This window comes from Telmatherina bonti (genome assembly GCF_933228915.1).
Source record: "Telmatherina bonti genome assembly, chromosome: 3".
Classification (NCBI taxonomy): Eukaryota; Metazoa; Chordata; class Actinopteri; order Atheriniformes; family Telmatherinidae; genus Telmatherina; species Telmatherina bonti.
In genome coordinates, this window is record NC_136621.1 from 138,963 (window position 1) to 162,994 (window position 24,032).

The following is a 24,032-nucleotide window of genomic DNA, read 5'->3' on the forward strand; positions in this document are numbered from 1 at the left end:
TTCTGTAAAATCAGCATTTTTAAAAAGGAAGACTTGTTTATAGAATGGATGAACAAATGTTATTTTCCCGTGGATTGAATGAAATATGTTTTGTTCTGTCTGTTAAACCTCGATAAGTCACGCATATCTGTTCTGGCTTGACTTCGTTACATCTATGAAAGGCAGAAAAGCTGAAAGATCGCAGTGGAGGGAAACATCTTGACCACAGCAACTCTTGGATTTAGTCCCATAATGCATTGCGTTTGACATATACTTCCTCTTTCCGCCATATTGCAGAACCGGTAAGATGTGTTTTTTTTCGTCATCTACAATCTTTAATGTATCTTAAGCATCGACAACTTTTAATCTAATCAATTGTCCCCATTTTGAAGTGAGTTCACATACATATTATTTTGAATGACTATCGACTACGTTCGCAAAGCCACTTTTTCTAATTTGCGCCTTAAAGTGAGAGTCTGTTCTCCTCAGTTCGGCCTGGGAATCGACCCGCCGACATCCCCGTTTCTCCTGCATTTAACTGCGTGTTCTTTCGTTTCTATTAAGTTTAAACCTGTCTTGTCTGTAATGCGGGCATGTGGCGCAGGTTTTAATAGTTGTTAATCTGTTAAATAGCGTTGTTTAGAAGGGTCAGTGTTGGTTCTGACTTAGTCTTTATTTAGGCTTTTAGAGGTCTGGGTCAGGGTTGGTTCTGACCCAGTCTTTATTTAGGCTTTTAGAGGTCAGGGTTGGTTCTGACCCAGTCTTTATTTCGGCTTTTAGAGGTCGGGGTTTGGGTTGGTTCTGACCCAGTCTTTATTTCGGCTTTTAGAGGTCGGGGTTTGGGTTGGTTCTGACCCAGTCTTTATTTAGGCTTTTAGAGGTCTGGGTTTGGCTTGGTTCTGACCCAGTCTTTATTTCGGCTTTTAGATGTCTGGGTCAGGGTTGGTTCTGACCCAGTCTTTATTTTGGCTTTTAGATGTCTGGGTCAGGGTTTGTTCTGACCCAGTCTTTATTTCGGCTTTTAGAGGTCTGGGTTTGGCTTGGTTCTGACCCAGTCTTTATTTCGGCTTTTAGAGGTCTGGGTTTGGGTTGGTTCTGACCCAGTCTTTATTTCGGCTTTTAGAGGTCTGGGTCAGGTTTGGTTCTGACCCAGTCTTTATTTCGGCTTTTAGAGGTCTGGGTTTGGCTTGGTTCTGACCCAGTCTTTATTTCGGCTTTTAGAGGTCTGGGTCAGGGTTGGTTCTGACCCAGTCTTTATTTCGGCTTTTAGAGGTCTGGGTTTGGGTTGGTTCTGACCCAGTCTTTATTTCGGCTTTTAGAGGTCTGGGTCAGGTTTGGTTCTGACCCAGTCTTTATTTTGGCTTTTAGAGGTCTGGGTTTGGCTTGGTTCTGACCCAGTCTTTATTTCGGCTTTTAGAGGTCTGGGTTTGGGTTGGTTCTGACCCAGTCTTTATTTTGGCTTTTAGAGGTCTGGGTCAGGTTTGGTTCTGACCCAGTCTTTATTTTGGCTTTTAGAGGTCTGGGTCAGGTTTGGTTCTGACCCAGTCTTTATTTCGGCTTTTAGAGGTCTGGGTCAGGGTTGGTTCTGACCCAGTCTTTATTTCGGCTTTTAGAGGTCTGGGTTTGGCTTGGTTCTGACCCAGTCTTTATTTCGGCTTTTAGAGGTCTGGGTCAGGGTTGGTTCTGACCCAGTCTTTATTTCGGCTTTTAGAGGTCTGGGTTTGGTTCTGACCCAGTCTTTATTTCGGCTTTTAGAGGTCTGGGTCAGGGTTGGTTCTGACCCAGTCTTTATTTCGGCTTTTAGAGGTCTGGGTTTGGCTTGGTTCTGACCCAGTCTTTATTTCGGCTTTTAGAGGTCTGGGTTTGGCTTGGTTCTGACCCAGTCTTTATTTCGGCTTTTAGAGGTCTGGGTTTGGGTTGGTTCTGACCCAGTCTTTAGGCTTTTAGCGGTTTGGGTTGGTTCTGACCCAGTCTTTAGGCTTTTAGAGGTCTGGGTCAGGGTTGGTTCTGACCCAGTCAGACCAGCCTGATGAAGCTTTGGCAGCATCATCCTCCATGTTGGGTTAAATAAAGCGAACAGTGGTTTTTATGTAAATGTGGAGCTGTTGGAAGCAGCAGGCTGTTTGTGATGGAAAACATTTTCAGCTTTGCGAACTAAACAAATCGCCTCCAATGTTCATGAAGTTATTTAGCAAACGAGACGTTAGATTTGCTGGAAAAAGGCGGTTTCTTGTGGAAAGGTTTGATCCAGAAGATGTGAAAACTAAACTTCTTAGTGGATGGTAAAGATGTTGCTGGATTGTACACATCTAAACATTTTGTATGTTGTGTGTCTGCAGGCATCATGGTGCGCATGAATGTTCTCGCAGATGCTCTGAAAAGCATCAACAACGCTGAGAAGCGTGGGAAACGCCAGGTCCTTATCCGGCCCTGCTCCAAGGTTATTGTGCGCTTCCTAACCGTCATGATGAAGCACGGTGAGACGCTCATCACACCGCCGACAACAAGCGCTGATGGTCAGCACGCTAATAAATCACTCCTTACCTGATGTTCCCTTCATGCCTCCAGGTTACATTGGTGAGTTTGAGATTATTGACGACCACAGAGCCGGAAAAATCGTTGTCAATCTCACAGGTCGGCTGAACAAGGTAAGATTTCCCAACTCTGGAAGCGAGTGATGTTTACGGGCCGGTGTGTGAAGGTGGAGCGTAAACCGGGTATTTTCCTCCGTTTCCAGTGTGGAGTGATCAGTCCACGTTTTGACCTCCAGCTGAAGGATCTGGAGAAGTGGCAGAACAACCTGCTGCCGTCGAGACAGTTTGGGTGAGAATCCCCGTAAATACGAACAGATCTGTTCCAGTTATACTGTAGATGTGGCGAGACAGCATCTGCTGGCAGACGTTCCAGTCTCCTGCTACAACCCAGGAGAAGAAACAATGTCTTCAAGGGTTGGAATGTGGAGCTCCATCCTGCAACTTTCAGATGTTTCCTTCCCAAACACTCCTTAATCCGATGAATGGCTGCTTCCAGTCCTCTGCAGAGCTCACCCTGACGTGCAGATGGAGCCGTTTCATTCTGGTCTGATGCATCTTAAAGACGCAGGATGGAGGATCTTCAGGACTAAATCATGGAAGTTAATGAGAAACATGAGGCCAGTTCAGGGACATGCAGTAATGTTGCCATAAATGAGTCATTTCCGTAAACCTTTCGGATCAACACATTGACTGGTGTGAAGTTAAACTGGTTTCCAGCAGCTGGTTCAGGACGACTGGTTTTAGTCCTACGAGGTTCAACTAAAACCCGTCGTCCTGTTTTAGAGAAACGGATCTACAGTAATTTCTAGTTATTTGGAAAGTTAAATATGCGGGAGTCATGGAAAATATCCGGACATCGAGGCCGGTCCTCGTTCCGGCGACTGAGGGTCACCGTCCTGCAGATGTATCCCTGCTCCAACACACCTGATGCACATTCATCTGCATCAAGGTTGATGAAGCAGAGAAACATCTAAAACCTGCATCTCTGAAGGAGTTCCACGTGGCTGAAGTTAGTGCTTCATCCTGGACGCCGTGATCACCGAGGAGCCGACACGGGACCGACGTCTGGGGGAGCGTTGGCGCGGAGATGCTCCTCGTTACGTTGACGTCCCTCCCGCTAGAGTTCTCGCTCTGATGGACGTCGCTTTGGGGGAAGCGTCTGCTGCGAGACTGTGGAGTAGATTACAATAGAATTTAGTAGAATAAAGTGGAACAGTTGAAATGGCTTCTGGTCCAGACTTGCTCCAAGGGTTTAAACGTTCCTGATAAAAGGTCGTAGCGGACGCGTGGAAACGTCGGCGGACTGTCTCCTCGCAAACGGCGAGTTTGGGATCTTTGCCTTCGGGAACTCGTGAAGGAGAAGCGGCGCTCCCCGGCAGTGGACGCTGCCGCCGTCTGGGCTCGCTGAGCCGATGTCGACGGTGTCCTCATCCTGAGAGGCGGCGTTGAGCGCCGGACCTCGTACTGAAGTGTCGTCACGTTAACATTACTAGAGACACTTTATCGTTCTGGTCAGAGGTGTTGGTTCGTGTGTTTTTGTCACGCCGTTTCCACGCGCCCGTCCTGGTTGTTGGTGTCCAATTCTGCGAGACTTGTTATTGATCAGATAAATAACTTGTTGATACGAAAACCTTTGACTATTTTGCTCTAAATTGCATTATTTGGGAAAAATACATCTGCAGCCACAACGTGTATTAAATACCGAGAGCAGCGTGAATACGTAGCTGGTGAGGAAATAAACCTGATTTAGGTGGTAATGTGTCGACTCCGTCCACCAGAACATAAAACATGTTTCTGTAACTGCTGGAAGGGGAATGTGAGTCCCTGCGGCGACCTGTCCAGGTGTCTTGCTTGTTGCCATGGAAACGGCGACGCTGCATCGGAGCAAACAGGAAGCTGTTCACACTGAACGTGTTTTACACAGAAAAAAATATAAAAACTCAAACGTTTGAGATTAAAAGCTTTTCTCTTCTAAAACCTATAAAAACTTTGACACTACAGGACATCATGTTGACGTTGCAGTAAAGCGGTTTTCCTCCGTACCGCCATTTAACCCTTCGCTGCCCGGCACAACACGAGCCGCTCGGCTTAATCATTATTCTTATTATATCAGGTGATGAAAGTCAGTTAATGGGTTATAAATCAGCTGCTGCTGGAACTTATTCAAACTGTAATAAAACCTTTTCTTGGCGCCGTCATCGAAGCTGGAACTGATGTTTGACCTTTGACCTCCACAGATACATTGTGCTGACCACCTCAGCTGGCATCATGGACCACGAAGAGGCCAGACGGAAACACACAGGAGGCAAAATCCTTGGATTCTTTTTCTAAAACATAAAGAACTGCAAATAAAAACAACCAGAGAAAAGCTGTGTGACTCTTTTCTAAATAAAAATGTTGAAGCTTCACGTCTCTGCGGGACACACGGATAAAACACGCCTTGAGGTTTCTATGGCAGGAAGACGTGCAGCTTGATCATACCGGCGGTCTGCAGAAAAACATGAATGAACTACATTTTATACAGCCAGATATTAATCATGCATTAGAAAACTTAAAATGATGGAATGTTTTGTCCACAAGTTTTCCACTTGGAAGGAAAAGAATTTAAACTGAAAGTGTAACGACGGTAAGCAGCCAAACCACTAATCAAACAATTATTATGCATGGTGGTGTTGAAGCAGAATGTGGGGGGGAAAAAAAACTGGAATATTCTAAATAAATGGAATATATGAATGCAGAGGTGAGCACAGTCATGAAGGAGTTAATCTCTGCAAGATGCTTCTCCAGAAGACCTGAACAAGGTGAGCAGGTCTCAGCGGAAGGACACGAGGAAATCCAGGTGCGTTGGAGAAGGGATGCATCTAAAAGTTGCAGCGCTGGAAGTTTCCGGGTGAAAAAGTAGCAATGTTTTAGTCCAGGGGTGTTAAACTGCAGTCCTGGAGGGCCGGTATCCTGCAGGTTTTTGTTGTCTCCATGCTCCAACACACACCTCACCGACTCTCAAACAGATTGACAAGAAGCTGCTGGATCCATTGATTTGAATCAGCTCTGTTGGTGGAGGGAAACAACAAAAGTCTGCCGGATTCCGGCCCTCGAGGACTGGATTCTGACACCCCTGTTTTAGTCCATGCTAGACCTCCAGACAGCCTGAGCCCCGTCCTCTCCAACATGCTGCATAAACAACTAAACGTAGTAGTAGGTCCAATGCAGCATGGTGTCCAGGATCCAACAGGATTTAGACGTTCCAGCTTCATCTGAAGCAGCTTCATGAGGAAACCAGTTTACTGCTGCCGACTACAACGCTTGTTCCCAAACAGGAGCTCCTTCGTTTTAACGACCAAAAAGCTTTCTTCTTCAAAATAAGGCCGAATCCTCTGCTCTGCGGCGTTTCTCAGACTCGTCCCATTAAATGCTGCAACGTTTGTGTGTTCAGGCCTGGAAAACGCGTCCTGCATGTAAATAAAACATCCAAATACAAAAAGTTAAGCAAAGACGTCTCAGCTGGTGTCTGCGTGGAACAGTCAGCGCCTCAGGGACCCCCAGGTTCTCCAGGGGACCCCAGATGGGGGACAACTGGACCAGAAGAGCTGGACTGCAGGAACTGGGGTGTAAGTACAGTTTCTTATGTAAGATGTGATCAGTTTTCCTGCTCTCACTTCCAAAAACAAAGGAAGACACAACCAAAGAGTTCAAATGGTGTACGGACCAAGTGATGATCGAGAACAAAAGGGAGAAAATCACGTAATGCATCACCCACCTGCTGAATTATTTCTGGTTCAAGGGCTCTTAGATATACAGAAATAGAGAACGGTCGTACTCGTCTATATTTTTTTATTTTTGTTATCTCGCGAAAACAGGTTTATTTTATCGTTATCTCCAGATGAGCGGGATCGTTTTCTCATAACACGATTATTTATTCTGAAGACCCAGAATCTTGTCTATAGAAGAAATCCATCAAGTGTCTATTTCTGATTTGACCAGATCCCAAGTCCTGGATAGTTATCAATAAACACCATATTCCTGTTGATGTACTGCGCTCCAACAAACAAAATTCATTTAAGTGCATCTGAGTTGTAGTTGTTCCTTCAGTGACTATTAAAAGCAACTGCATCTTCTGTACACTGTTAATCGTTTGTAAAAAGCTTTTGCAGTGTTTCCTCTCACCACTGTGACTTCTTCCGTGGTCCTCAGCGTATTTTGCTTTCGTCCCAAACCTCCTGCAGTCTGGCTGCTGACCTCACATGAGACTGAGAGGATGGACGTTAACAGCCTACTAATGCAACACTTCTGTCCAGATGCTCCTTGTGCGCTAACAGCAAACAAACCACTTCCCTCATGGGTTGACAGCACTTAAGCGCTACCTTGTAAAAGAAAAAAAGACTCTTGATGCTTCTGTTTGGAAAACTAATCTCGGTGTATTAAAGCTCTGTTAGCAGTGAGGATTCGGACATGAAAGCATTTTGTATCCTCATGGGAAGTAAGCCAATCGTTTTAGATTGGCTTGTAGAAAATTGGATGGCATTTGTAGAAGAAGAAGCAAATGACCCCACACAGTTACCTCCATTCTGTTATTTTTATAAATTGAACCTTCAGATGAAGTAAATTTGCCTAAAGACCAACTTTAATGAAAATCTACCTTAGAAACTTATCAGGGCTTTGGAGTCTGGCATGGGGATAATCTGTCAGTTTCTTTCAGCTCATCTGGATTAGACTGTCATTTGTTCTTTAGACTCAAGACAAAGACAAAGATTTAACGAAGATATAAAAGTTCAAAAGAGAACAACGCTACTTTATGTCAGGGGGTAGCTGGTATTTGATCTGTTTAACAAACTTCTAACATCCACTAAATGAAGTTCTCTCAGATTAATCGTATTGTAGTGAGTGGGAGTGCCTAGGATAGAGAGTAAACAGAGGTGATAAAAGGACTGATTCCGTTTGTGCGAGTCGTTCTGGGGAGAGGAGCTTGGTGACTGCTATCGGGTAATAACCCAGCCAAGCAACCGTCTAGAGCTCAGTGGGCCTGGTGGGAGGGTGCCAGCAGTGAAGACAGTTCGTGGGACTGTAGGGTGAGTTTGCCATCCAGGCAGGGATAGGAGGAGTTAGGGGGCCATGTAGGAGCACACTCTTCCACCCCCCAGCTATAGGAGAGTTCCTCCTGACATTACTGGAGGCCTCACCGCACTGGGCCGGCATCTGCCTGGGACAGCTAATTGCGCCAAACCAGCACAAAGCTCAGACCCTGGGAGAGGGTCTCAACCCTGGTGAAAGTTAATTAGGCTTTATTTTAATTCTATAAACTGTGTAGATGTGTGGAGTGACTGAGTGTAGGAAAGTTTTAAGGGTTTTTCTTGCACCCGGTATTGGATCTTGGATTGGGTGTAGGAGTCATTTAATAAGTAGTTGGATATTGCTGCTGCTTGCCTTACGGTGAGACCAGGGATGGGTGGGTCCTAAGAGTTCCCTCCGAAGTGGCAAGTTTGCTGTGTGGGTGTAAAAGTGGGGACCTTCTTCTGCAGATCTATGTTGTGAAGTGGGTGGTTTTGAGGCTTTGCCTTGTGGCTCCTCCCAGCTTGGCCATGTACTAAAGGGAGCAAGTGACTGCTCGGATACAAACTGCTAATCTGACTACCGAATCCCAGACAGGTGTGAGACTGGCTGCCTTATCAACTGTAAAAAATAAAGGTTGTGTTATTATTATGTCTTTGCCTCCTCATTCATTCCCCTAGGGACTCTGCCTCAGGGCAGGGACATTACAGTATTAAATTATTGCTTTACATAAAACATCGAGATGCAGAGAGCATTAAAGACAATCAAATAACAAGAAAAGTAAACTAAAGTGATTAAATAAAAAGAGAGAGAATAAAAATGTTTTGAATAAAAATGACAGTCTGAGGGGGCTGCACAGTGGCCGGGTGGTTAACACTGTGGCCTCACAGCAAGAAGGTTGCTGGTTCAATCCTTGGCAAGGTTTGGTTAGTGGCCTTTCTGTGTGGAGTTTGCATGTTCTCCCCATGTATGCGTGGGTTCTCTCCGGGTTCTCCGGCTTCCTCCCACCATCCAAAGACATGCATGTTAGGTTAACTGGTTACTCTAGATTGCCCATAGGAGTGACTGTGAGCGGTTGTTTGTCTCAGTGTGGCCCTGCGATGGACTGGCGAGCTGTCCAGGGTGTACCCTGCCTTCATCAAAAGCCAGCTGGGATAGACTCCAGCTTCCCCGCGACCCTGAATTGGATTAAGCGGTTTGGAAAAAGAATGAAGAATTACAGTTTGAGGAATTAATAGTTACTTTGATAAAAGGCGACACATCAAAAAGTTTTTAATCTTGATTGAAAGCAGCTGGGAATTTCACATGTGAGGAGCATAAAAACTGAACACTGCCTCCATGCAAGGCTGGATTATCCGATTGACATTATGGGCCCAGGCCTTGGGGCCCATGGCCACTTGGGGCCCGCGTTGGGCATACACCAGCAGTTTGGACATGAAACATGTTCATATTGAGTCCAGGACTAGATCCAGGTTTCTGGTTTTGTCATTAGTTTTAATGTAGCTGTCTGAAGCTGGTTTTTGACTTTGAATCTTTCTTCTTTGGCTACAAAGACAAATATTTCTGTTTTATCTTCATTAAACTGAAGGAAGTTCTGGAACATCTTGTCTTTAATTGGGTCGATGCATTTGATCAGAGTTTGGACTATAGTCTCGGCATAACTATGTTAACATATTTGTTCTCCATAACTTGAGCGAGCGGGAGCATGTAGATGTTGAACAGCAATGGCTCCAACATGGAGCCTTGTGTAAAACCACAAGTTATTTTAGTTCAGAATTGCGGTTACATATACACACAAAGTAGTCCTGTCCTTTAAAAAAGACTCAAACCACTTCATTGCGGTGAATGTCATTTAAGACCTTAACCAGAGCAGTCTCAGTGCTGCGGCGTGGCCGAAAACCTGACTGGTTGACATATAAAACGTTATCTATTGTCAAAAAGTTGTGTAACTGTTGAAAGACAGTTTTTCTATAATCTGACGGAGAAAGGGGAGGTTTGATATCAGCCTGTAGCTGCTCATGAGGGATGAGTCCAAGTTTTTCTGTTTCAGTCGAGCCTTGACGATGGATGTTTTTAGGGTCTGAGGGAAGATGCCTAAAAGCAGAGACATATTTACAATCTTTACAATGTCTGAGGTCACATCCTGAAACATTCCTGAAAAACCATGTTGGCAGGAAAGCAAGACAGCAAGTGGTGGTTTTCAGATGACCTTATCCAGGTTTTTCTGACTGATTGTAGAAAAGGTCGTTACGTAGTTTAATGGACACAGCGAGGACATAAGTCTGCCCTGTTCTGGAAGCACTGACTGTCTGAGTTTCAGATTTTTGTTGGTAAAGAAAGAAGTGAACTCATTGGTTGGATAGAAGTTCTGGAGATACTGACTCATGAGGATTAATTAGTCTGTCTATAGTAATGAACAAGGCTTGAGCGTTATTGCTGTTTGCAGCAATGATGTCAGAAAAGAAATGTTGTCTTGCATTTCTGAGCTCCAGATTATAAATTCTCAATCTTTCTTTATAGATCTCGTAGTTAAGCTGCAGCTTTGTTTTCTGCGACCTAAGCTCAGCTTTTCCTGTTTTTCAGCTCTGACCAGCATGTTTTCCATGGAGCTCCCTTTGTAGCAGTGATCACTTTCCCCTTGATTGGAGCAGCAGCATCAATAATGTCATTTTACTATTGGAATGATCCAGAAGCTCATTAACTGAAGGCCAAGGGAAGGGGGTGATGGAGAGGAAGCTTGTATGAACATTTCAGTGGTATTTTCACCATTTTTTGGGCGTTCTTATCAATAACGACAGTAGTCTCAAAGAAAACACCATCCATCACTACAACCTTGGAAATAGTCAGACCTTTACAGATGACCAGATCTCTGTTGGGTGTTTTTTTTCTTCACATGTTGAGTTTGACCAAAGTTATCAATAATATATTTTTATTTTTGCCTTTGTCCTGGTAATTATCAGCATGAATGTTAACATCACCAACAATAACTACAGTCGTAGTCAACACTGATTACTGACAACAGTTCAGCAAAGTAATTGAAAAAGGTAACAGTATTTAAGAGGCCTGTATATGCTCACATACAACACTTGAGATGGGAATTCATCTTGAGAGCCACATATTCAAATGAAGCTTTTTTTTTTTTTTTTTTTTTATCTGGTTGCATTGGAGGGAATCATTAAACCAAACAGCCACTCCGTTTTATTCAATCCGGCTTCACTCACAGATCTGAAGTTTGGAGGAGTTGCTTCAATAAGAACAACTGAATCTTTTTCTCTCTAACCAGGTTTCTGTTTAAAACAAGAAATCAAATTGTGCTTTGTAATGAAATCATTGATTTAAAATATTTTCCTGTCAAGGATGTGACATTGAGTAGAGCTAGTTTCAGTGTGCTGAGAGCATCATCTGTCCTGTTTTTGTCATCAGCAGGCAGAAGGTCATGATGAATGAACACAAGATTTAATAAGTTTATAGAGTATTTTATTGTTTTTGAGTATTTACAACCCTTTTATTGTTACATATTAAAACGAGAAAAAAAAAAGAAATCTACTTGCATATTGGGGCCCGACTAATCCTGAGGAGAGCCATGAGTACCGATATAGTTGTAACTGGAGGAGCTTGTATCATCGCTCTTGCTTCCTGCTCTTGGAGAGGATGGATGCTTTTTCTCTCCCTCCCGTTCCCACTCTGACCTGCTGCTTCTTTGTATTGTCAATCTATCTATCTGAACCTCTTGCTCCATTTCCTGCTGAATTTAAATCATGGATCTGGTCAGCTGGTCTCAGTGAAACTCATCAAATCTTTTTCCCAAAGAATGGGCGAAGGGGAGCCCACAGGTCCCGACGGAATGCATGCTGCTGTATACATGATGAAGATCATGTGTCTGCTGCTTCTTTCTGTGGAGGATTTCTACACAACTGGATTTATTATAACTGGGTTTCTGCTGTTTGGTGTGTGTGGTTTCCTGGTGTCTCGCAAATTTTGGAAGATCTGTGATGGACTACGCCGAGCAACTAGCACTCGAACTCATGCGTGACAGCACTGGACCGTGACTGGAGCTGGTCGTGGTTCTGGAGCTCATCCGTAAGTGGGAAACATCTTGGAGAGGCGGTTGCTCGGTTTTGGTGGAAACTGACCCCCGATTCAGCTGTTTCGGAGTCAGACTGAGACCACTAAGGACTCAAAGCTGAACCAAACGAAGCTTTGCTTGACCTAAAACAAAGCTGTTATCTGGATCTGGCTCCATGACTGGCCTTGGGCAGGCTGGTTATCACGTCTCCTGGAATGTAATGCTGCCTGATGCTCAGGCCCCCCTCCTAACCCCCCTCCCTTTCTCAGGCCTGTGGAACTTAAACTGAACTCAGCTCTCAATTCAATTCAGTTCAACTTTATTTATATAGCGTCAAATCACGGCGATGCCATCTCAAGACGTTTTACAGACAGAGAAGAAAACATCATGAAAGCCAATTCATAACAGCCTATATAAGGAAACCAACAGATTGAGTTGAGTCCAACCCAATCTCCCATCCTGAGCAAGCACACTGGCGACAGTGGGAAGGAAAAAACTCCCTTTTAACAGGAAGGAAACCTCCGGCAGAACCCGGCTCAGGACAGGCAGCCATCTGCCTCTGCTGTGTGGGGGGAAGAGGACAGAAAGACAACAGACAACAGGAACTGCTACTCCCGGCCAGGGAGACCTGCTGAGACAGGAGACATACATGTTAATGACACAACACTGTTATTCGGGGGGGGGGGGGAGCTCAGTGTATCAGGAAATGTCCCTCAGCAGTCTAAATCTATAGCAGCATAACTAAGGGATGCTAACCATCCCTAGCTATAGGACTTATCAAAAAGATAAGTCTTCAGCCTAGTCTTAAAGCTGGGGAGGGTGTCTGCTTCCCTAACACTAACTGGGAGCTTATTCCATAAGAGAGGGGCCTGATAACCAAAGGCTCTGCCTCCTGCTCGGCTCTTTGAGACTCTAGGAACCACAAGTAAGCCTGCAGTCTGCGAACGAAGTACTCTGCTTGGTATATAAGGAACTATGAGGTCTTTGATATATAGTGGTGCCTGGTTGTGGAGGGCTTTATATGTAAGGAGAAGGATTTTAAATTCTATTCTAGATTCAACAGGCAGCCAATGAAGAGAGGCTAAAACTGGAGAAATATGATCTCTCCTGCTGGTTCTGGTCAGGACTCTGGCTGCAGAATTCTGGATCAGCTGAAGGGTTTTCAGGGCATATTTAGGACAGCCCAGTAATAGAGAGTTACAGTAATCTAGTCTCGAAGTAACAAAAGCGTGAACCAGTTTTTCTGCATCACTCTGAGACAGAATGTCCCTAATTTTGGCTAAATTACGTAAATGAAAGAAGGCTGTTTTAGTAACCTGCTTAATATGTGGACCAAAGGACAGGTCAGGGTCAAATATTACTCCAAGGTTTCTCACTGTAGCACTGGAAGCTAAAGTAATGCCATCCAGGTTCATTACAAAACTGGAAAATTTAGCTCTGAGTTTTTCAGATCCAACGAGAATTACTTCAGTCTTATCTGAGTTTAAGAGGAGAAAATTGTTTATGAGACAATTTTGTAGCCTATCAGGCTTATTTGTTTCATCTGGTTTAAAGGATAAATATATGTGAGTATCATCTGCATAACAATGAAAGTTTATTCCATGTTGTCTAATAATTTTGCCGAAAGCGAGTGTGGTAAATAATATTTGACATAATATTTGACATATTAAATACCTCTGCTGCAGAGGGAACCTGGGCCACGCGTAGTGGCCCGCGGCCACGCACCCTTTCCAGACAGCACTCAGCGCACAAAGGATGAAGCGGCAACGACGTGTTAAAGAAGTGACAATTTATTGAGCGTTGTGAATAAAATACAGATTACAGAAATACGCCGGCGTAGTAGGGAACGGGTGAAGTCCCCCCTTCCCGTGCTGCCTTCCCAATTTAAACTCTATCATTCTCCACACCCATTTCTTCATGTTTGCCTGCCGCATGCAACATTCCAGGTCACCGCGACCGCACCAGCTCTAACCTTAAATGGACTCTATATTCAGATAAACAGTGCAGTCAAACCTTTTCCCTTAGTTGGACTCTATCTTCAGATAAACAGTGCAGCCAAACATTGTCTCAGAGATCTTTACAAAACACTGTGACCGTTCCTTCTACTCATAGGAAAACAGGATCATAGATCATTTAGTTCTGCAGTTTTTACTTTACCACAGGAGCATATATAGTGTAAAGAGTATTGGTCCAAGTACAGAACCTTGAGGAACTCCATGACTTACTGTAGTTTGTGAGGAGGACTTGTCATTTACATGAACAAACTGAAGTGTATCAGATAAATATGATTTAAACCAGCTTAACGCTGTACCTGTAAATCCAACCACCTGTTCTAGTCTCTGTAACAGAATGTTATGATCGACTGTATCAAATGCAGCACTAAGATCAAGCAAGCACTGCCACTGATCCTGCCCTGGCTTAAGGAGTGGGATGAGTTTTTCATTGTCATGCCAAAATAATTACATTTTATCCGACTCACAGCCTGAGTCATTTACTCACCTTGTCCACTGTGTGTAAGAAAAAAGCTAAACAATTATCTAGCTCATATCCAGCAAGAAATATTTATATGAAACAAACAGTTTATTAAACAGCTAAATCATAACATTTGATATATTAATAATCGTAGTAAATATGTAAATAAGACAGGCTGCACAATGGCATGGTGGTTAGCACTGTGGCCTCACAGCAAGAAGGTCACTGGTTTGATCCTTGGCTGGGCCGGGATTTGGACAGTGGCCTTTCTGTGGGGACCATGTTCTCCCCGTGTGTGCGTGGGTTCTCTCAGGGTTCCTCGCACAATCCAAAGACATGCATGTTAGGTTGACTGGTTACTCTAAATTGCCCTTAGGAGTGAATGTGAGTGGTTGTTAGTCTCTGTGTGGCCCTGTGATGCACTGGCAAGCTGTCCTGGGTGTACCCTGCCTTTCGCCCAAAGACAGCTTCCCTGTGACCCTTAATTTGATTAAGCGGTTAGGAGAATTGTGACGACCCCACCATTATATTAACTTTGTTTCATTGTTTATCCCTCTGTTAAGCATTTGCAGGTGCCGTCCTAATCAGTGGCATGAGCCACACCTGGGCTCGGTGTGCTCTGCCACCTGTTAAAACCTCCAGGCAGTCAGACCTCAGTGTCTCCCAGGCTGGGAGATCACCCTGGCTTTGTGCAGACTTGGCACTGGTTTACTTGATTTAGGTTGCTTTGGTTGTGTTTTGGTTAAGTTCATATTTTGATTATGTTCCTTTAATAAAGTTTGTCTTTGTAAAACACCCACTTTTGTGCCTACCTCCCTTCTTGGTTGCAGCCTTTTGAGCCAGGCTGTAACAAAATGAATGAATGAATATAAATTAGACCAAATAATTCTACTCAGAAAGGCTGCAGACTTTTTACAAAATCTGTTATTTTGAATGAATTGACAGTATCTGCAGAGGTTACAAACCAAACTGTTATTGGTGGTAGTTGCTCTTTTAAACTGAAAATGGTTTCAGGCTCAAACACAGCAATGCGGTTGTGTCTTTGCAGGCTTTTGTTTAATAAGTCAGTTTAAAATACTGTCCTTATGAAATCAGGACAACATGCAAATCACCAGAGCCAGGTCTTTGTCTTTCAGTCGTGAGAAATGACCAGTAGCTTGTTTTTCTGGTTACTACTACTTCTTTATGAAGTAGCCAGAATGGTGTTGCCCGATTGTAGACTCATGACACCAGGTACAAGTTAAAAACGAACTTTTGTCATTTTCCTGTTGACGCTCCAGCATCCATCTTGCATCCTACCTGACCTGTTAGCTCTCTCCAGCCAGCAAAAGACGATCTTACAAAGGCTCTTGTTTTGTCTCTTTTATTCTTGTTTCTTTCTAGAAATACATATGATAGATGTCACTGTGTTATCAAACACATCCAGGACGCAGAGTTTTAATCTCAGAAAGTTACATCATGTGTCTTTAAGATAGTGATCTGGTCCAAATGAACTTTTTCTGGTCCATTCTCCATGAAATTATGTTTGTTTTATTTATTCTTATGTAAGCTGCTCAGGAGAACATGATAACTATTTGATCTGGTTTTCTTCTGCAGTTGCTGTTCACATGAGCACTTCCCAGTGGACATTTATGGTCTTGGAAATATGAGGGGGAGTCTGAGGGAGAGATGCAAACAGCTCTGGGTATCACTTTGCTTTCTGTATGGGTTCCTCCCAGTCATGGTGACTGACTAATGTATTTATTGGTGCTTTCTCAAGAATTATAAGGAAATGGTAAAAATTGGCTCCTGGATAACTGTCTACCTGAATGTTTGGGTTGGTGTAAGAGGGAAACCAGTTGGGGTTGGTGTCCCCAAGTAACACCACTGGCTTCTGGCTTCGAATGAACCAGTCAACTAGTTTTCTGTGTGGTCTAGCTAGGTGTGATATTGGTCTGAGTAGAGTAGGGGAATGTGCTTGTTGTGGAAGTCACAAGTTGGTAATTATACACTGTCCAAGCTGACTGCTGGTGACTATTATTGTTGATAGAGTTGCCATGTTATTTCAACAGAAATCATTGTTTACCAGGTGCAGAAGTTGACCTTGGATCAAATCTAACTTCCACATGTTGTGAAGTGTGGGATTGGAGGAATGGAAAGTGTGGGGCCCAGGTCTGTGGGATGCTGACCTACAGCCGGCTGCCGGTTGGTGGAACCCTCCGAAGCCTTACCAGGTACATCATGTCCCCTGGGGATGTTTGTCATGGGGGGCTCAGATGTGGCAGAAATGGTCACAGTGACCTTCTGTAGCCCAATCATCATTTGTGCATTTCCCCCACCTGGATTTTTTCCTTTTTCCGAGGGGTCCGGCCAGATCAAGGTCGGTCCCACCAGCAGAGCAGGTAAAACTTCCTGAAAACTGCTTTTATTTCTAAGAATTTTGGAAATTTAAAAAAAAAAGTTTGTCCGACAGTGAAATATGCTCTGCACAAAGCCTACAGGAATCTAATGAATATCCCCAAATGGACAATAAGGCTTTAACCGTGAAAAGGTTTTGCTTTTTTCCTGTTTTGTTTTAATGTAAAAATGCATGTGAAAGCTCATCCTTTTTAACCCCCATCAACCTGCAGACATGATGTTTTCAGCCTCAGTCGTCAGATTCTGAGGCTAAAATTATGTGAAATGAATGCATGGATAGATATAGCATCATAAAGAGCAACCAAAACTGAGTTTATTAGAGACAGAAGTTTGTAGAAATAACACACAGATCAACAGTGACTGTTCTCATCTGCACATCGTTCTCTCAGGTCTTGGCTTTTAGGAGAAAAAACATTGGCATTGAAACAAACAACAAAATGATTTACCTGTTTTACCTCAAGGAGGCACTGTGCATCAGAAACCTCCTCTTGACTTTATTTTTAATATTTATTTCCCTTTTGGTCCTTTGACACACATTTTGTCTTATATAATACAGTTTCTGAGACTTTTTGCATCACTTTATGGCCGACTTTGCTCAAAATCCTATTTAGCACAATCTAATACTTGTCTTCTGCCCCTAAGAGATTGCAGAGAGCAGAAGACTACACCATCTTAATTTGGACATATCACATGGTAATTACAATTGAAAAAGAAATGTCAATTTCATGTTTAGCATTTTGTTGAAGGGCCAAATAAAGACCTCATACTAAAAAATTGACTTTTCTTATAATCTTTTCTGGCTTAAAACTGTTTTTTAAACAAGTAATAATCTGTCTTTACAAAAGTTTAATAAAAATAGTTTTATCATGAATCACTCATTGTGGATTTACAAAACAGAATATCTGAATAAATACTACATTTAGCAGCTGGATTGTAGACCTCCTGGATGAGATATAAGATGTAGAAAATCACATAAAGGGTAAATTATTCATCACAGATTACCCTACAAAGTTTCACACTGTTGTTGTTTGTTTTTTGTTTATTCTCCTGCTACTGCTCTGAGTATATCAGGTATCAGAAAACCATCCACTGGGCTGCATGATGGTGATTACTGTCACCTCACAAATGTTTCTCCTGGGTAATCGCGGGGGAAGGTGTTACCCTGCAGGGTGGATTATCTCTGCATTGGCCCTGTCCAGGATGCCCCCAGCTTCTTGCTCAATAGCAGGTGGGACACACTCCAGCCCTCACCAATCCTGAACTGGATAAAATGGGTGAAAAGAATGAATGGATGGAAATCGCCCCAGAATAAACAGGTTACTGAACAGTTACTTTGTTATTGTGAAACAATAGATTTCCTTCTGAATGCTACAAATTTCTTCAGTCTTCACCAAAGCTGCATTTTGCTCCAACGCATCAATTTTTCTGCTCGCTGCCAACTTCTGTCACTTTTTGCAGACAAACTCTGCTTTGTCTCAGGTAATTCTCCATGTGTCCCGTCCTGAGAGAAGATCTTACCTCGGTGTTTCTCCTCAGTGAGATGGCGATGCAGATTAAGAAAAGCAATTCAATGCTGAAATTCTTGGCAAGAAAAAATCACTTTGCAGTGGTGGAGGCAGTAGTATGCAAACGTTACATCCATCATCACAGAGAGCTGAGACTAACCATCAGAGCCTGGACAGCTTGTTGGCTGGCAGCTACTGCAACAGTCCTCACAGAGCCCACAGCAGAGGACTGGATGATGTCCGTCTGTCTGTTTCTGGTTTACTGTTTCTTCTGCATTTTCTATTGCCTCAATGAACACTTGAGGGCAGCAGAAATGTGTGTCACGGTGAGCAAAATGCCTCTGCTCGAAGTCCTCATCCTCCATTCAGGCCAAGCTGGTTGGCAAGCAGCAAGACTAATTATGATTGATTCAGAGATAAGAGACCTAATATTGAAAATGCAGTAAAAGTATGAAATATGAATTCAGTCAAAAGAGAAAATCTCTTTTTATGTATCTGAGTTGTCCTCAGCTGCCACTCATCAGTTTGTTGGACACGGTGAAAGATGAGAGAAAAGGAAAAGTGGAAGTGAATCAAAGCATTTTAATGAATTTATACATCAAATGCACGTTTAATTATAAAGGTCAAACCAAGTTGTGAAGAAAGTCTTTTGGATATTAAATGTGGGCAAAGAAGCAGAGTTCAGACTTTTTTCAACAAAAATGTGATCAAAAGAGACAAGTTATTAAACTTTGCTCAACCCATCATGTCTCAGAACATCTGCATCCATATTGATGTCAGTAGAGAAAAAGGATCCAATCAGAATGGAGAGCTAACTGCAGATAATGCCTTTCCATCAGACAAATAACAAGAAGTGATTTCCATTTGTAAGATTCTTCATATGTATTCTCAGGCAATGATGACGCAAAAAAACATCTCCTTAATTTTCCATTAGACCCTTCACTGTATTGCACTTTTTCTCCCAGCCATTTGATAAATTCACCCCCCCCCCCCAACACAGCTCCTGCAGTATCTACCAAGACCCGAGGAAACTGTGGAATAAATTGTGACCGGCTGCAAGGAAGATATGAAAATGCATCATTTGTAGGGACAGAGCAGACTGTAGCACAGCTGTCTGCTCCAATTTGAATGAATTTCTGCATTTCAAGGTGAAACAGAGGGACGAGCACTGATACATTTGTCCCTCTCTGCCCTATCTCTGTCTGTAAACCTTATTGTTAAGACAAACCAGGGAGGTAGGTAGCGTGGTGGGAGATGTTTTTGGTGTATTTTCAGTGTGGATGAGTCTGCTGTGAATATGATGAATGGGAGAGTTAGAAGGCAGTGAATTTATGGCTGCGAATGCAGCCATTCATCCTGCCTTGCAGTCCTCAAGTGCACTGTTCGTCAGATTGCATCCTGGGACCCCACTGCTGCTGCTGCTGTGGAGACAACACCTGGGTTGTCCAGGTAAATGACGTAGCAGTCATCCTCATCCCCTTGCTGCATGTTAGGTAATGGCTAATTAGCAGGCCACAGGCACCAGCTGCTAATGCATGTCATAGTGGGAAGGCCAAGAGGTGCCAGTAAGAGTCCGTCTCTATTAATTAGTCCTCTCATTTGTCTGCTATAGATCACGCTTTTCACCAGGAAATGTATCCTAGCATTAAGGATAAACTGGTTACTAGAGATCCTCCAATGGACCTTAACCCTCTCATCGATATGGCAGCCCGTATTGACCAGCACATCAGAGAGAGGGCTCTGGAGTGGTTTTGAGGAACCAGGTTTAATAAGGGTAGGCCTCTCCATGGAGCTGATTCACACCCTTTGCCTGGAACACCATCCCCTGCTGTTCCTTCCCATTGTGAGACTCCTGAGCCCATGCAAATCGGATGCTCGAGACTTTCCCAGGCCGAGAGGGAGCAACGGATGTCTAATAGGCTCTGCTTATATTGTGGCCAACCAGGCCATTTAGTGAGATTCTGTCCAGTAAAAGGACAGGCTCAATAGAAGTTGGGAGGACCCTGCTGAGCCACACCTCATCAGATTCCACAGCCTCTTGCCCAGTTTTCCATGTTCAGTTATCTGCAGCCTCTCAGGATCATACACTTCCTGTTTCTATAGATTTGGGGGCAGACACTGAATTCATGGATGCTGAACTAGCAAGACAACTAGGCCTGAGACCCTGTCTTCTGGAAAGGCCTGTTCTGGTCCATACCCTGGATGGGCATTTGTTGCATAAAGTAACCATGAAGACCCTGCCAGTTAAGGTAACTGTTGCCAAAACTAATGAGGACCCCTTCAGTTTTCTCCACAGATCCCCACCATTCTGGGTTTAACTTGTCTGTGGACCCACAACCCCCACATTGAGTGGCAAGAAGGCAGAGTGGTGAACTGGGGGCTTAACTGTCTGTCCACTTGTCTTCGCTCTTTTCCCCAACAAGACACCAGACCTGAGTCACCTGCTGAAGTGTGTCCCTTCAGAGTACCACTACTTGAAGGAAGTGTTCAACAAGGCCAAAGTTACCTCTTTACCACCACATCGTCCGTGTGACTGTGCAATAGACCTCCTTCCTGGGTCTATGCCACCTCAAGGTTAATTGTATTCCCTGTCTGCTCCAGAGAAGGAATACATGAAAAAATACATAGTAGAGTCCTTTTCTGGTGGACTCATTCACCCATCATCATCCCCAGCTGGGACACGTCTCTTTTTTTGTAGGAAAGAAGGATGGCTCACTTTGCCCTTGCATTGACTATAGAGGTGTTAATGACATAACCATGAAGAATCGTTATCCTCTGCCACTAATTTCAGAAGCCCTGGAATTTTAACCACAGGGGTGTCCAAACCTTTTTTTTACTGAGGGTCACATACATTAAAATATAGAAGGGGCTGGGCCGCTTACTATAAATGAGGTATATAGCCTTAACTATAGTGTATTAAAGTTAGAAAAATCGATTAAAAGTGTACAGATGTATTATATTGTTGACTATAATGAAAGAAAAAAGTGCCTTCATCACAGCTTTCCATAAATGGATCTAAACTGATTTATTCAGAAAAAGCTTTGTGAGCTCATTCTCAGAACAGCAGCCCTCAGATTTCGTCTTAAACAGAAAATTTACAGTACAGAGAAAAAGCAATTAGACTTATGGTTATCAACATTACCAGACTGAACTGGACTTAGTAACAGGACTGCATATAATTTTAGTGAATTATTCTAGTGAGTATCAGCTGCGCTGGGTATGTAAACCAGTCCATCCAGCCGGGGTGCTGATCAACGCCACTTGTGCCCAAAATCTGGACGAATGTCTCTTGATCAAGGAGCAAATCTGCATCAGATGAGACTATGCGTGTGCAGTGTGTGTGTTGTGCACATGTGTACTCTGTGAGTTAACAAGAAAAACGCATATAAGAAAGTGGTGCACAAAAACAGGATAGCGACAGAATTGATGCGCATCACTGATATTTGTTGCATGTGTACCTGCACATGCATGCTTATTAACACACGGGTACTGTAGAATATATTTTTACTCACTCAAAATGGGAACGGCTTTGCACTGAGTGAAAGCAGTGATGCTGTGCTTTGGACCGAAGGATGGCTTGCAGGTCTGTAGTAAACTTAGTGGCTGAGATGCAAAGGACATCATGGAGAGCGCTGTTGGTCAACTTGGTTCTCATTCTTATTTTGTTCAGTGTTAACAGAGAAAATGTTAGCTCACATATGTATGTTGAGCCAAATACACTGACCATTCTTTATGGATGGCATCTCATCAGAGGAAACTTTCCTTTTCTAAGCTCCGATAGAACTTGGAAAGAGAAAGCTGCTGATGTTGATTTCTTCACAGAATCATCACACTGGATTTCGATTAGTTCTAATTGCAGATTCTCTTCCACTTTTTCGGCATCCACCAAGAAAAGAGTCGCGAATAGCTTGGGGGGGGGTAAAAGAGAGAGATAAAGATAAAGAAGCTCAGTGTATCAGGAAATGTCCCTCAGCAGTCTAAACCTATAGCAGCATAACTAAGGGATGCTAACCATCCCTAGCTCTAGGACTTATCAAAAAGATAAGTCTTCAGCCTAGTCTTAAAGGTTTGTTGTGCCCATCCTTGACCACATGTGATCCTAAAGTTGGACCTGAAGGTGGGTTACAACTTCATACATTATACTCTTTCATAACTACCACACTTTCAGTGCCGATCAAACAGACACACTTCACCTTGAACTCTTTGAAGAAATATTCACTCTCACACCGTGTCTGAAATTTTCTGCACTCACCTTCTACCTTCCGCTTCTTTGGTTCTGCCATGTTGAGTAACTTGAGGTAAATTTGTTCTGTGATTGTATATTTTGGTGGAGCAATGGTGTCAATCAACAATAGCCCCCCCCGCCCACCTGGTGTTATAACCAAGAAGTGTAATACACTCAGGCAAAAGGTGAAGAGTGGACGACATTATATTTAAAAATAATTGTTGCGGGCCAATTAAAAATGGATCGCGGGCTGCAGTTGGCCCACGGGCTGTAGCTTGGACACCCCTGTTTTACAGAAAGCCACCATCTTCACTAAACTTGATCTTCGTAATGCATATCACCTGGTTCGCATCAGAGAGGGGACAAATGGAAGATCACTTTTAACACCCCTACAGGCTACTACGAATATCTAGCCATGCCTTTTGACTTGACCAATGCTTTTTTTCAGGCTCTAATAAACGATGTGTTAAGAGACACATTCTGGTTTTGTCTATCTCGACAATATTTTCATTTTTTCCCAGAACCAAAAGGAGCACATTTTCATGTCCGGACCGTTCTCCAGCATCTTCTCCAAAACCACCTCTATGTGAAAGCTGAGAAGTGTGTCTTTCATGCCTCAACGGTCTCTTTTTTGGACTACATTATCTCAGCTGGCAGCTACAAGATGGACCCTTCAAAGGTCTCTGCAGTGAGGGAATGGCCTGTTCCAGGAAACCGTAAGCAGCTACAACGATTTTTAGGATTTGCAAATTTTTATCCACGATTCATCAAGAATTACAGTTCCATCATTGCTCCCCTTCACCAACTTCCACCAAGAAAACCTCCTTATGGTCACTGTCTGCTGAGTTAGAATTCTCCTCCCTGAAAGAGTTGTTTACCACTGCACTAGTACTCCATATGCCAGACCCCCAGAGACAATTCATTGTGGAGGTGGATGTGTCAGATGTTGGTATTGGCGCACTTTTGTCTCGAAGGTATGCTCAAAGATTCAACCCTGTGCTTTTTTCTCTCGATGTCTGTCTGCAGCCGAACGTAACTATAACATTGGAGACCACAAACTTCTGGCAGTAAACGAGCCATAGAGGAACTGCGCCTTTGGCTAGAGGGCTCTGAGCAGCCCTTAATTGTGTGGACCGATCATAAAAACCTTGAATACTTGAAGTGGGTTGAATCCATGACAAGCCCATTGGGCTTTGTTTTCACAACCGTTTCAACTTCTCCCTAGCATATCGTCCTGCTCCAAGAACGTTAAACCAGATGCCCTTTCTTGACAGGTCACATCTGTTGACAACCCAGCAAGCTCAGATGACTTTGTTCTTCCATCCACAGTACGTCTGCAGATGACTCGGGTCCAGTTGGAGGAGGAAGTAAGACAGGCTCAGCAGTCTAGTGAGATGCCAGAGGGATGTCCCACACACTGTCTATACGTTCCACCTGAGCTCCGCTCCAAGGTCCTTGAACTTTGCCACTCCGCTCGTCTGGCCTGTCACCCAGGGGTAGCTGGTACATCTCTCCATCCAGTTCTGGTGGCCTACTTACCTGACTGATACCCGAAACTATGTGTCAGCCTGTCCAGTGTGTTCACAGTCTAAGACTTCCTGTCAACATCCCGCTGGTCTGTTCCTCCTTTTGTCTATTCCCTGTAGACCTTGGTCTCATATTTCAATGGACTTTGTGACAGGACTTCCTCTGTCAGATGGCAAGACCGTGATCATGACTGTTGTGGATAGGTTCTCCAAAATGGCACACTTTGTAGCTCTTCCTAAGTGGCCCACAGCCAACGAAATGGCAAACCTCATGATAATCCA

The 24,032-nt window shown here is 43.6% G+C and overlaps 1 protein-coding gene across 1 annotated transcript; it reads left to right on the forward strand.

The window, feature by feature from the left end:
- Nucleotides 1-252: 252 nt before the first annotated feature.
- On the forward strand, nucleotides 253-4,906 carry rps15a (ribosomal protein S15a). Its single transcript, XM_079264430.1, has 5 exons — nucleotides 253-281; nucleotides 2,319-2,456; nucleotides 2,548-2,627; nucleotides 2,717-2,802; nucleotides 4,751-4,906. The coding sequence occupies exons 2-5, from the start codon at nucleotides 2,324-2,326 to the stop codon at nucleotides 4,842-4,844; spliced, it is 393 nt and encodes a 130-aa protein (XP_079120556.1). The 5' UTR covers nucleotides 253-281; nucleotides 2,319-2,323; the 3' UTR covers nucleotides 4,845-4,906.
- The last annotated feature ends 19,126 nt before the right edge of the window (nucleotides 4,907-24,032 follow it).

What these genes read in the sequence shown, in the direction of transcription:
- rps15a (XM_079264430.1), top strand. Translation starts at nt 2,324, where the DNA reads ATGGTGCGCATGAATGTTCTCGCAGATGCTCTGAAAAGCATCAACAAC. An exon ending in TCACAGGTCGGCTGAACAAG is followed by an intron (nt 2,628 to 2,716) that starts GTAAGATTTCCC and finishes CTCCGTTTCCAG; the next exon opens with TGTGGAGTGATCAGTCCACG. An exon ending in CTGCCGTCGAGACAGTTTGG is followed by an intron (nt 2,803 to 4,750) that starts GTGAGAATCCCC and finishes TGACCTCCACAG; the next exon opens with ATACATTGTGCTGACCACCT.